Source organism: Pezoporus occidentalis, unplaced genomic scaffold (assembly GCF_034315485.1).
Source record: "Pezoporus occidentalis ecotype Australia unplaced genomic scaffold, CSIRO_AGI_Poc_V1 ctg234, whole genome shotgun sequence".
NCBI lineage: Eukaryota > Metazoa > Chordata > Aves > Psittaciformes > Psittacidae > Pezoporus > Pezoporus occidentalis.
This window is the reverse complement of record NW_026914222.1, coordinates 403,860-416,897: the sequence shown is the minus strand read 5'-3', so window position 1 is coordinate 416,897 and position 13,038 is coordinate 403,860. Positions and strand designations below refer to the sequence as shown.

The window sequence follows — 13,038 nt, the reverse complement described above, 5'->3', positions numbered from 1 at the left end:
GCAGCCCGAATTCCATAAGTGGCAAGGAGTCTGCTGTAAGGTCTGGGCAAAATGGCGAGCCTTCTGCGCGCCGCTGTTAGTGGGTGCTCCGCTCCTGTTTTTTGCAGTGTCTTACCACCTAATGTGCATTCTGCAAAGATGCTACGATTGCGAATGTTTAGAACCCACAGGATGCTCACGACTCGGGCAGTTCTAAAACCAGGTAAATTGATTACACTATTGTAAATAATCTTTTATTTTAAAATATGGAGATAGATTTAATTTTTCCTTTAGACATGCATTAGTACAGAAGAGACTTAAAAAGAGTGCTCTTAAATCATGTCAGTAGCATGCTTGGGTCAGATGTACAATTTTACGCTGGTTTTAAAGGGGGTATCTGAAAGGTGTTTGTGTTTATTATGAATACTTTTCTTAATAAGAAGCCTGAGTTCCTCAAGAGATGTGGCTGTGCAACTCTTTGTGTGCATGCAGGGGAAAATAGAGCCCTCATAGAGAGGGGATCTGCAAGCATGACTATATGTAGATGCAGCTATCCCATCTAAAAAAAAAGTCTTTTGTTCAGAAAACTTATGTTGCACTGCCTTGAAGAACTTTTGATCTGCATCTTCACATACAGGGCTTGTTGCTATGTTTGCACTAATTACGTTTATGGGAAGATAATGGACAGGCTCAGGTATTTTCTGGAGAGAAAAAAAAAATGGAGGGGGGAGTGGAGGGGGGTCCTTGGCTCCAGTTTATGATGTGAGCCTGCTGCATGAAAATCAGTACTGACTTTTTTTTTTTCCCTATGCAGTGTATAGCCTGAGAGCTAGAGGACTGGAGAATGTATAAAACTGATTTAATGATATTTTTGCCCATTATCCTGCATGGGTCATGCTTCCCTGAAGGAATTTAGAGACCCAGCTGCAGTGCAGATCTAGGATCTTCTCAGTCTGCGACAGATTAATGTGGAAAGTTAGACACTGTACACGTGATGTTCAGTTCTTCCAGATATGCACAGTAGGTAACTGTATTAGATATCTTAGTATTAGAAAAGTAGTGCTGTTTGCGGATTGAAGTGTCTGGTTATGAAAACACAGGACACAAGTTGAGACTATATAACTCTGAGAAGCCTTTGTTGCATGGAATTTCTGGCAGTACTAACAATGGCCGGTGCGTTCTGGGGTCCTCTCAAATCAGTGAGCCAATGATTTGGACCTTCTGAAGAAATGTGGTGAGAGGAAGAGTTTCTTTAGTCCCAAGGGCTCCTTATAATTGGTATCGCATGGCTTTTTACCACAGTTGCATGGTGAACCTGAATTTCTTTGCTCTGACTGACAGATTTGTGATGCTCCAAAGTTTTTTTTTTCATATTACGTACTGAATGAGACATCTGTCTGTCTTGATATGGCAAATTGACCCTTGGTTGGTGGTGTTAACCTGGGATGTAGAAAACTAGGTTCAAGGCTCTTTCTCAAATGTCCCAGGTAAGTGCCCTTGTTGTTGTTTGAGTTTGGAATCAATCTTTGTAGTTGACTTAGACCACAAATTTGATCATGAAACTGCAAGATCTTTTCAGTTTTACTGAAGTGAGTATGCTTGTCTCTGTCTCATGCGTCTGTGTTTTTCTATTTTTATGAATCACTCTTCAGAATGTTTTCCACAAGGACAGGGAATTCTGATAAGTGTCATGTGTTCAAGCATTCGGTTCTCTGAATGTCTCTTCACATCTGTCATGTGAAAGTCCTTATTTAAGAGCGAATAGTATTCATGCAATGCAGTTAGTTAATGTTGAGAATTAAGTTGGAGAAGTATTTTGGTTGATAATTAAGCTGTTATCGTAGTTAGTTTTGGTAACGTGATTTGTCACTCAGTAGGGGACAAATCAAGGATAAACCAGCCATTGACTGACGAATTACTGGCAGTACTGTTGCTTATGTATACTTTTTAAGTGCTCTTGAATCAAAATTTAACAGCATGGAATATAACTACATTTTATTCTTTTAGAAATTATCAGTGACACTTGGTAAAATCACTGTAATGCTAGGAACAGTCAGTTTTCTGAAAAGACCCCTGTCACAGTAATTCTTGTTAAACCTGTGGTTGTTACTTCCGTTCTCTCAGATTAGCTTTCATTTAATCCAGGATATGTCATGTACAGGAACAACAGCTACTTCAGGTGTGAAGGGATTTGGAGTCAGTTGAAAAGTAAACTTGGAAGATGGATACATTTCTTACTGCTGTTTAATTTGCCTTCTGTGTTCCTTAGGAACATAGGCATTTTCATACAGGAGTAAAAAAGTATTCTGCAATCTATCTTAAATAGTTGCTAGCACAAGGTGCTTGAGAAACAGATGCAAAACTTTCCCAAGCCCTGTGAAGTGTGACTGACTGTCAGGTTTCCAATGTACTTCCAGATTCATTTGCCTTAGAGCTCTGTGACTTTCACCCATCTCTATCTTGAGATTTTTAATGTAATTTTAATTTTGATTCTTCTTTCTTAAAAAGGCCTTTTTTTCTCCTGTATAGCAGAACTTTTAAACCTATAACAGTTCACTATCAACTGATTCTCTTGATAAGCTGTACATTATTTATAAATCATAGGCATTCTCCATTAATTTCCTTAGTTTTTTTTTTATATCCCCTTGCTTGTGTAAGAAGAGGTATCAGGTTTTTGTTTAATATTCTGTACCATTCTTTAGGTTTGCTTTTTGGTGTTTTTTGTTTTTTTTTTCTGATTTTCCCAACATCATATTGCTGTTCTTTGGAATATGTCCTTATCTTCAGAACAGGTGAGATGTTTGGTTTAAAGCTGGTATTAGAGTAACTTAAAAATTAAACAGGTTACATATCCTGTTTTCCCATCCCAGAACATATGGCATATAGTCAAAACTTCTCTTTTCTCCAAGTCTGTTGTTGGTAATACTTTCCTCCAGACTTCTTCCTGAAATCAGGTTAGGGGAATAAAAAAAAATCTCTATTTTTCTCTATTTCTCTACATAGAATGTTCTAAGTTTTCTTGCTAGTTTTAGCTTATGATCTTCTTTAAACACCTGGTTTGTAGATAAAAGTTAAATGGAGATCATCACTTCTGTTGATGATAATTATTTTTGTTTGATTTCTGGAGCTTGAAGATTTAGACCACCTACTTATTTTGCTTACTTGAAGTTTGAGACTGTGCTTTATGTCTTCATTACACAGTTGAGATTATGTTAGGCTTCTTACTAGTTTTCTATATTCCACACTAAGATTCTTAGGCCTGTGAAATTTAATGTTACTGCCACTTTTGGTATTGGCAGTGTCCTTTTGCTATTGATTCTTTGTATCAAAAAAAAAAAGTGGCGTATTTCCTACAAAATGAACAGTACATTCAAAATCTTCATGTGACTCAAAAAAGGCTCTCAAGGTATATGTGTAGTGGTCAGTTTCTTGAAAATCTTCATGTGATAAAGCACTAAGTTAGTTATTAAAACATTCTCAAGGCAATTCTTAAAGAAATTATTGGATGTGGAAACTTGGAAAGGCAACTTGGAAGCTTCACATTCTCGTGCAGTTTAAAATGTACGAGAAGGATTGCAGATGTTCTTTCTTGAAATAAAATCTCATTTATGATTCTAGATTTAAACTTTTGAAAAGTAATAACTTCCATAATATTGCTGAGTTTAGTAACCTAATCTGTGCTCATAGTATAGCTATTATTCAAAAATAATATTTATTGTAGCCTGTCCTGAAGTTTTAACATAGGTCTTTGCTTTGCAGTTGTAGACATTTGCTTTGTTCTGGTGTTGAATGATGTGATGGCTCGGTATAGTTTTCTTGATAAATGTCCTGTACCTGCTGTAGTTAACTGCTGGCAAACTGATGTCTCTTTGCTTCTGTGTTCATGTGCTTCTGTATTTGCTGTTTGCTAGAAATTTGGTAGTGGGACAGAGAAGAACAGAAGGTGAGAGGCAGATGAGACTTGTTGAATGTTTATCTTGGATTTGATCTCCCAAAGCTTTGCATGAGGACATAGTCATAGAATCATAGAATAGTTAGGGTTGGAAAAGACCTTAAGATCATGTAGTTCCAACCCCCCTGCCATGGGCAGGGACACCTCTCACTAAACCATCTCACCCAAGCCTCTGTCCAACCTGGCAGAGGTTTGAACAGTGTTCCTTGAACGCTGTCAGTGATGGAGCATTCACAGCTTCTTTGGGCCACCCATTCCAGTGCCTCACCAACCTTACAGTAAAGAACTTCTTCCTTATATCCAATCTAAACTTCACCTGTTCAAGTCTGAACCCATTACCCTTTGTTCTATCACTACAGTCCCTAATGAGAAGTCCCTCCCAGGCATCCTTTTAGGACCCCTTCAGATACTGGGAGGGTGCTATGAGGTCTTCATGCAGCCTTCTCTTCTCCAGGCTGAACAGCTCCAACTTTCTCAGCCTGTCTTCACACGTGAGGTGCTCCAGCTCCCTGATCATCCTCATGGCCCTTCTCTGGACTTGTTCCAACAGTTTCATATCCTTTTTTTATGTTGAGGACACCAGAACTGTACACAATACTCCAAGTGAGGTCTCTCGAGAGCAGGGTAGAGGGGCAGGATCACCTCCTTCGACCTCCTGGTCATGCTCCTTTTGATGCAGCCTAGCACACAGTTGGCTTTCTGGGCTGTGAGCGCACACTGCCCGCTCATGTTCATTTTCTCATCAACCAACACCCCCAAGTCCTCTGCAGGCCTGCTCTGAATCTCTTCTCTGCCCAACCTGTAGCTGTGCCTGGGATTGCTCCAACCCAGGTGTAGGACCTTGCACTTGGCATGGTTAAACTTCATGAGGTTGGCATCAGCCCACCTCACAAGCATGTTGAGGTCCCTCTGGATGGCATTCCTTCCGTCCAGCGTATCAAATGAACCACACAGCTTGATGTCATTGGCAAACTTGCTGAGGGTGCTCTCAATCCCACTGTCCATGTCACCGACAAACATGCTGAACAAGACCGATCTCAACACTGATCCCTGAGGGACACCCCGTGAGGGACACCACTCATTACTGGTCTCCAGCCGGACATTGAGCCATTTTCCACAACTCTTTGCATGCAGCCATCCAGCCAGTTCTTTATCTACCAAGTGGTCCACCTGTAAAATTGATGTCTCTCTAATTTAGAGGCAAGGATGTTGTCTGGGACAGTGTTGAACGCTTTGCACAAGTCCAGGTAGATGACATCAACTGCTCAACCCCTGTCCATCAGTTCCATAGCCCCATCATAGTCCTCAGTATTGGTCTCTGATTGTTCTCCTTGCTAAATAAGGTGCAGAAATAGTTTTACTTGTTTTTATTGCATGCAAGATGTACCAACATGAAAAGGAGAAATAAGGAAACACATTTGGCATACAGTGAGAGCATGTTCTTATCCCATCACTCCTAGGTATTTACTATGGTACCCCACACAAAACAAGGTAGCAAAAAAAAACCCAGAAGCATTTATTGTCATTTGAGCTGTAGGAGATTAAAAAAAAAAAGAAAAAAAAAAATTTTCCTGAGAAGTTGTCGTGGTTTAAACCCACATATCTTTAGCAAAGTGTTTGTGTGCCTTTGAATTTGCAGTCATCCTTCTATCCCTTTCATGCTGTAATTCCTTCCTTTCTCTGAATTTGTGTGCTGCAGAAACTTAGAGAAGCAGAAGGGCAAGGTAGCGCTCCAGTTCTTATTTTCTTAGTGCTTCTTGAAAAGCTATTTGCCTTTTATCCTAGAGCAACTTCATTTGGAATGATGATTGGTCTCTTTAACAAATTTTAATCTTCTAGGTTTCATTTCTGCTTCTAAAAGACAGCAGAGCTTGTTTCCACTGAACTGATTTAGTGAAAATCAGAAGCAGAACTTTATTGTGTACTAATTAGGAGAAGAAATGAAGAGAAAGTTCTTTCCAAATGAGAAGGGTGATTTGTATGAGTGACAGCAACAGTTACTGTGGCTTTAAAGTGGTTAGTGCTGCTCTGATAGGGATGCCCTGAGTTGCACAGTTTGCACAGTGATGATTATATGTGGTGTACGCTGGCGAAAGAAATCTTTGCAAAGCATTGTCACCTTTGTGCGTCTGTTGTTTTAGATGTGCATTCTCACTCCTGCTGTGACTTCATGTTCCTTTAAATCATGTTTTTCTGAATTTGATTTTTTGTCTTGTAATTTAAAAAATTTTAAACATTCTCCAACATACAAAATATCTCAACACTTCTGTCTTCAAATTATTTGTTACTATTTTATTAGTTCAATTTCAAAGAGAAAGCTAAAAAGAAAAAAGGTAAAAATAATTAGAAGTAATGCACTTTTTTGGTGAGCTCTGTCATCTTCTTGGATATGTTCAGCCATGTTTTTTTTAAAGGATTACAAGACTGACAAGTACATATAGATATATAACTACCAGTTTAGCAATTTTTTTTCAGAACATTATAGGTTGATAGTATCCTGAAAGTTGTTAAACATTTTCAGATGTTCACCTTTAAACACCTTATAGTCCTAGTTTTTATTTCAGATTTGGCTTTTAAAACATCAAACTAACTCAGTTCGTCCAAGTTCTTCTAGTGTGATATGGTTTGGCTTTGTTTTGCTTGTTTCTATCTTAAAAAAAACAAAAGGAAAAAAAGTGAAAAGGAGGCCTTCCTAAAACATGCAACACATTACTAGTCTGCTACAATGTTTGTACCAGAATACATAGTTCAGTGGCAAAATGAAAAGCAGATCTGTAAATTAAAATAAACCTCTCATCACCTTCCTCTCACCCCTTTTTTTTTTTTTTTTTTGTTTGCTGCTTGATCTTTAGTATCTGTGACTGCTTAGGCACATATATTTCATTAATCTATATGTGGTGCAAGTGGCTCATGTACAAATGTCACAATCCAGGTTTAAATTCTAGTCAGACAGCACTGAAAGCTGATGCAAAACTGGGCCTTCATGCTGGTCTGCATGCTGTCTAGTATATTTAAAGCAGTAGTTTGATTTGTAAGTATACTGCTTGGGTCTGTGTATTTATAAATTATGTATTTAAGCACTTAATTTGATCTTTCAATGTCTTCTGTAGTATGTAAGTTGCATTCATTAGTAGTTATCAGAGACAACTGTAATTTGATAAACATTAAAAACATGCTCATTTAAAATGCAGTTTAAGTGAACAAACTGATTTGTTTATTTCTTCACAATAGTGACTAGAGAGAGATTTAAACCCTTCTTACCCCAGGTAGAATGTGTTATCACCAGAACACCGTGTAAAGTATAAGTCAGAATGACAGTTACACAGTCAGAACTGTAAATTCAGATGGGTATGAACTTCAGACACTTGTTACTGCTTGTGTGGTTGATTGGGCTGATCTGTCAATTCCTGAGAGAACAAGGATCTCTAGCAAAGTGGTGTAATTTAAGGAAGTGTAAACTACAGTGCCAGCAAAGATCATTCTACTTCCTCCTCCATTAGGAGGGAGAACTGGTAAGTATGACATGTCTGCATGTGTCTGTACAGCACTGAATAGTGCCATTAATATCAATTTATTAATCTTTGCAACTAATGCTGTTTTATCTGCCACTCTTACAGGAATTCCATATAAACAGCTGACTGTAGGTGTCCCCAAGGAGATATTTGAGAATGAGAAGAGAGTGGCTCTATCACCAGCTGGAGTTCAAGCCTTGGCCAAACAGGGCTTCAATGTTGTGGTGGAATCTGGTGCTGGAGAAGCTTCCAAATTTTCTGATGACCATTACAGAGAAGTTGGAGCAAAGATCCAGGGGACCAAGGAAGTCCTGGCTTCTGATTTGATTATCAAAGTAATTGCTTTATTAATATATCTCCTATTACATTCTTTTTGGAGAAACATTGAGGTAACTTTTTTTTCCTGCTAGTGTGCTGAAAGTTCAGTAAGTAAGTTAGAGTTTTCCTCTGATTCAGTTTTCTTTTTTTTTTTTTTAACAGCTCAGGTGTACACCTGCAATAATAAACTAGTAAATGGCAGCATTGAAAAAAATGAGGATAATTACTTACCAAGTTTTTAACTAGCTTGGAGATGTTGTGTTTTCTAGAGTGTGGCAGGCTACTAGTTCTAGACTAATCAAATGAGATTCCTGCTGTAAGAAACTTTCTCTGCAAAAGTAGTAACATACAACTGAGATTATTCTTTAGAGAGAGTTGCTTGGAATTCTGAAGATGCTGCTTTCTAACTTTTCTCAATCAGGCATCCAACAATTCCACAACTGAGTGTTTCAGACGTTTTTGTAACTAGATGAGTTGTATTTGATCTAGGAGAGCTGCTAGAAGTGAAGTTGCTTGTGAGGTATTAGGTTGTGTAAAGTACTGAAGGAAAATGGAAAAAGACCTTAAACTTGATGCTGAGGCTTCTTTTAACTGCTTTATTTAAAGTTATCCTGTCAGGTTTGAACATAGAATATCTGTGAGCTGCTTTGTGAACAAGCCTTTTAGGTAGGTTTCTTTTTGAAGAAAAGTGAGAAACTCGAAGTGAGTACAGATGAAGATGAGTATCTGCTGGACTTCATGCTTGAAATTCTCTGTATGCTGTGCTGCATTGCAAACTGATAAGTGATTCTTAGCCTGTAGAGCTTAATGGCACATCTGCTCAGTAATCATTTTGCTTAAAAATTGTGTGTTTGGGGCAGCTATCTGTCATAAAAGCCACTAATTGCTGGTTAAAAGCCATCATATCTTTCTGAAAGTGTGATGGCTATTACTGTTCTGTCACCAGTCTGCCTAGAGCTAATCTAATACATGGATTTCAGTTAAGAAGTGCAGTTACCCAGTTGTGTTCATTTGTGTAAACAGTTCAGTTATGTAAACAGCCTTTGATATACTTCCATCCTTGTGTACTCTGTGGATGGGAATGGACAGCTGCAGGTGAGGAGGAAGAAAGTCCAGTGTTCTGATTTATTTCTTCTGATTAATTTGGAAATTTCTCTCTTTCTTCAGGTGAGGGCTCCTATATATAACTCAGCTCTAGGTGTGCACGAGGCAGATCTTCTTAAGACGGCGGCTACTCTGATTAGTTTTATCTACCCAGCACAAAATCCAGACCTCCTGAAAAAACTTGCAGAGAAAAAAACTACTGTCTTGGCTATGGATCAGGTTCCACGGATCACCATTGCTCAGGGATATGATGCACTTAGCTCCATGGCCAACATTGCTGGGTATGACTCTTACTTTTTTTTTTTTTTTTCTTTCAGGTCGAGTAAGTATGGTTGGATTAAAAGCTATGTGCTTTGGTATTGGGTATATACAAAACAATTCTGTACCTCTGTTTTCATATAGTTGTTTCACAGAGGATGACACTGTTGGAGGTGCCAACCAACTTAAATTTATTGTGGTCAGATTTGCAGTAGATCAAAAAAAGCCTACAGAAAAATTAAATAGACAAAATTGATGACACTTCTTTTAATTCCATGACTGCTTTCTCTATTTTTTTTTTTTTTTTAATCCGAGCTAGATCTGAGCAGGCTCAAGTTATTTTTGAGAAAGCTTGAACACAGGTTGTCTGTCACTGAGATCTGGTGGTGCGGGGAGCTCACTGACCCAAGCAGCATGCAGTATGAATGTAATTGCCATGGCAGATATAAACAAAAGACCAAATACTGTCAGGCATCTTCATGCTTTGTGACTGGTATTGTAGGTATTCCAGTGCATTAAAATGTTGTCATCAAGCTGACTTCTATTATTAGATTCTTTATTGCTTTTTTTGTTTTTTTTTTTTTTGACTTTTTACTTAGATGATGTCTGTGAGGCATAATAAACCTTGGAGAAGGCTACCAGATTTTGTGGACACCAGCATTATACATCTGAGCACATGTTTGGTTACTTCTCTGTGTTTCATTCTGTGTAATTTTACTAAAATACAGAAATTCATAATGTTTTTAAAGGTATAAAATCTACAACCTGTATTCCAAAGTAGAACTAATTTTTTGTCATACAGACCTGCATATATTCCTGCTAGAGATAGTAAAAAGGGGAATGGGGCTGTTGAACACAGCACTATTAGTAACAGTGCAAGAAAGTGTGCACTCTTTTTAATAAAAGACACAATTACACATTAATCTGCATTTTTGGATAGCTCTATTGATGTTAACTTGGCATCCAGCCACCCGTTCTTGAATGGCTACAGAGCGGATGGGGCAAAAGAAGTAGCAAGCTTAAGCTATTTGGCCTAAACTGTATAGCTCTGCAGAGTTAGGGTCAGAGTATCTTGTTTAAATGTGTGCTTGTTTGTCTAAGTGAGCTTACTGCAGAATTGCTTTGGGTTTTGCAATTGCTTGTTCATGTTTTCTTCCTAGCAAGCTTCAGGTTACAGGCTTTAAAGATAGCTTCAGAGACCACAGAGTTAACTGTTAGCAAGTTATGCGTATATTGTTCAGGTAAAATTTAATTTGAGAGAGTGAATGGTTGTGGACATCCAGTATATGGCATTCAAAAAATTATGCCTGAAAATGCATTCCCTGCCCCCCCCCCCCCCCCCCAAAAAAATAAAAATACAGACTATTAAGCTTGTGCTCAACAGTAAAATATTAAACGTGCTTTATCCTGTGCAAGCTATGGTCAAATGTTTATTCTTTTGATTGCTGTCATGAATGGAATTGTACTGACCCTAGGAAAATACTGATCTGTGTTCATCCTTAATTGACAGTTACAAGGCTGTGGTACTGGCAGCAAATCACTTTGGTCGATTTTTCACGGGTCAGATCACAGCTGCTGGTAAAGTTCCTCCAGCAAAGGTATGTGCAATTAAACAGATATTGTGGCAGAAGAATATGTGAGTTCCTGAGCGCAGCTGACAACTGCTGAAACTGTCTTAAAAGGCTTTTTTCGTGCCTTGGGGCTAGTTCTAGAGACTTCAGAAATTCCTGTAGTTATTCCCATAACAATTTTTGTTTACTACCTGTTGTAGGGTTGGTGTTTTGGGGAATAGCAGAATAATGTGAGTTTTATTTAAGTTTGCTTAGTTTTGCACTTCAGACTGTTTATACCTGGATGGATTTCCCCCTTCTCCCCATATGAGGAAATGCAAGGAAGCAGTTCAGAAAAGTCAGAGATGTTGGGATTTCTGGTGCATTGAAGGCTATGATTGAAGGGATTGCTGGATTGGAATGGCAGGTAGATTGGGTTGAAGAGAAATGAAAGTAGAACTGGGGGGGGGGGGGGGGGGGGAGCTAAGGAGAAAACATATACTTACATAAACTGTTAGCTGCAGATGAGCTGGCTTTCAGAGAAGTGAAGTTAGGAGTTGCAGCTTTTAAACTTAGATTATGGGGCACCTTTACCAAAGTAATTTTGTGTTCTATGTCTTAAGGTAGTTTAAATGGCAGTACAATGCTGCTGCTTTTCTAACCAGCTCTAATTTTAGGTTATGTTACAAATACAATGATTGTATCATTCTAGGTCTTGATTATTGGAGGAGGAGTTGCTGGCCTGGCTTCTGCAGGAGCAGCTAAATCGATGGGTGCAGTGGTTCGTGGATTTGATACTAGGTAGGTGTATGAAAATGGTAATAGCAATCTGACGTTATTTTAAGGTTAAGTAGTTTGAGTCAGTATTACAGTGAAAGCACTTGTACTGCGCTGAATCACAGTTCCTTTCCTGCTATTTTTATTCCATCTTTGTTCCTCTGTTTTTTTTATACCTTAAAAAACCCAAATCTTCCAAAAAGTCCTTATCATTGCATCATTCAGCAATACATGAATAAAAAAATCATTACTTTATGAGAGTGAGAAAGGTAGGGCTTTTATCCATAATTTCATGTCTCTCTACTTCTTGGGGACACAGAGGAAATAGTAAAGAAATAATCTAAGCCCTTATTTATAGCTTGCTTTGATCCAGGTTCATAGCTGCATACTCTTATTCACTTCCTCTCTCCTGATCCGAGAAAGGCCTGGTAGGAAGTCTTTGGAGAGACTCTCTCCTTCAGCAGGTTGAAAGAAGCAAGAGATCAAGTTTTTTTATTTATAAATCTCAGGATGAAAGAACAGAAAATGCATCTAAAGCTGTTCCAAATTCTGCTTTCTTTGGGTCTCTTCTTTATGTTTGGAAGGATTATTTTGTCCTATAGCCATTTTTTAGAGCAGTAGCATGGGAAAATTACTGAGCACAAACATTTGTTTTACAGCTCTGGGGACTACAAACTGGATTATTTTCTGTTAAATGGCCTTATATTGAATTTCTATGTGCTTAATACTGTATTTGCATTAAAATTACTTATATAGGTTTGATTTTATGCAGAAGTGGCATTTAGTGCTTCTTAACTATATTTAATATGCTTAGGAAAATTAAAATGAAAAAAGAGGCTTATAAAATGTGGAAGCAAGGACAGGCAGCCTGGGAAGAGTACAGGGGTGTTGTCCGGGAAGCTAGGGACCAGGTTAGGAAAGCTAAGGCCCAGTTAGAATTAAACTTGGCTAGGGATGTTAAGGGTAACAGGAAGGGATTCTACAGGTACGTAGCAAATAAAAAACAGACTAGGGAGAACGTAAGCCCCCTCAGGAGGCTCTCGGGAGAACTAGCTACACAGGATTTGGAGAAGGCTGAGGTTCTGAATGACTTCTTTGCCTCGGTCTTCACTGGCAAAGGCTCTGACCACACCACCCAAGTCTTGGAAGGCAGACCCAGGGACTGTGAGAATGAAGACCTTGGGCCCACTGTAGGAGAGGATCTGGTTCGAGATCATCTTAAAAATCTGAATGTGCACAAGTCCACGGGTCCTGATGAGATCCATCTGCGGTTCCTGAAGGAGCTGGCAAATGAAGTTGCTAAGCCACTGGCCATCATATTTGAAAAATCATGGCAGTCAGGTGAAGTTCCCGAGGACTGGAAAAAGGGAAATATAACCCCCATTTTCAAGAAGGGGAAAATGGATGACCCGGGAAATTACAGGCCAGTCAGCCTGACCTCTGTGCCTGCCAAAATCCTGGAAGGCATTCTAAAGCACATGAAAAATCAACAGGGTGGTTGGTGACAGCCAGCATGGCTTCACTAAGAGGAAATCCTGCCTGACCAATTTGGTGGCCTTCTATGATGGGGCTACAGAACTGATGGGCA

At 38.8% G+C, this 13,038-nt stretch overlaps 1 protein-coding gene across 3 annotated transcripts in view; it reads left to right on the top strand.

Annotated features, from left to right (window-relative positions):
• The window catches only part of NNT (nicotinamide nucleotide transhydrogenase), a 50,526-nt gene that overhangs the window by 1,073 nt on the left and 36,415 nt on the right, over positions 1-13,038 (top strand). For all 3 annotated transcript variants that reach the window (XM_062621781.1, XM_062621782.1, XM_062621783.1), the window contains exons 2-6: positions 5-202; positions 7,549-7,778; positions 8,929-9,146; positions 10,634-10,721; positions 11,386-11,474. In XM_062621781.1, coding sequence (XP_062477765.1) covers positions 52-202; positions 7,549-7,778; positions 8,929-9,146; positions 10,634-10,721; positions 11,386-11,474 — 776 coding nt within the window. In that variant the 5' untranslated portion in view covers positions 5-51. The remainder of the gene's footprint in view (positions 1-4; positions 203-7,548; positions 7,779-8,928; positions 9,147-10,633; positions 10,722-11,385; positions 11,475-13,038) is intronic.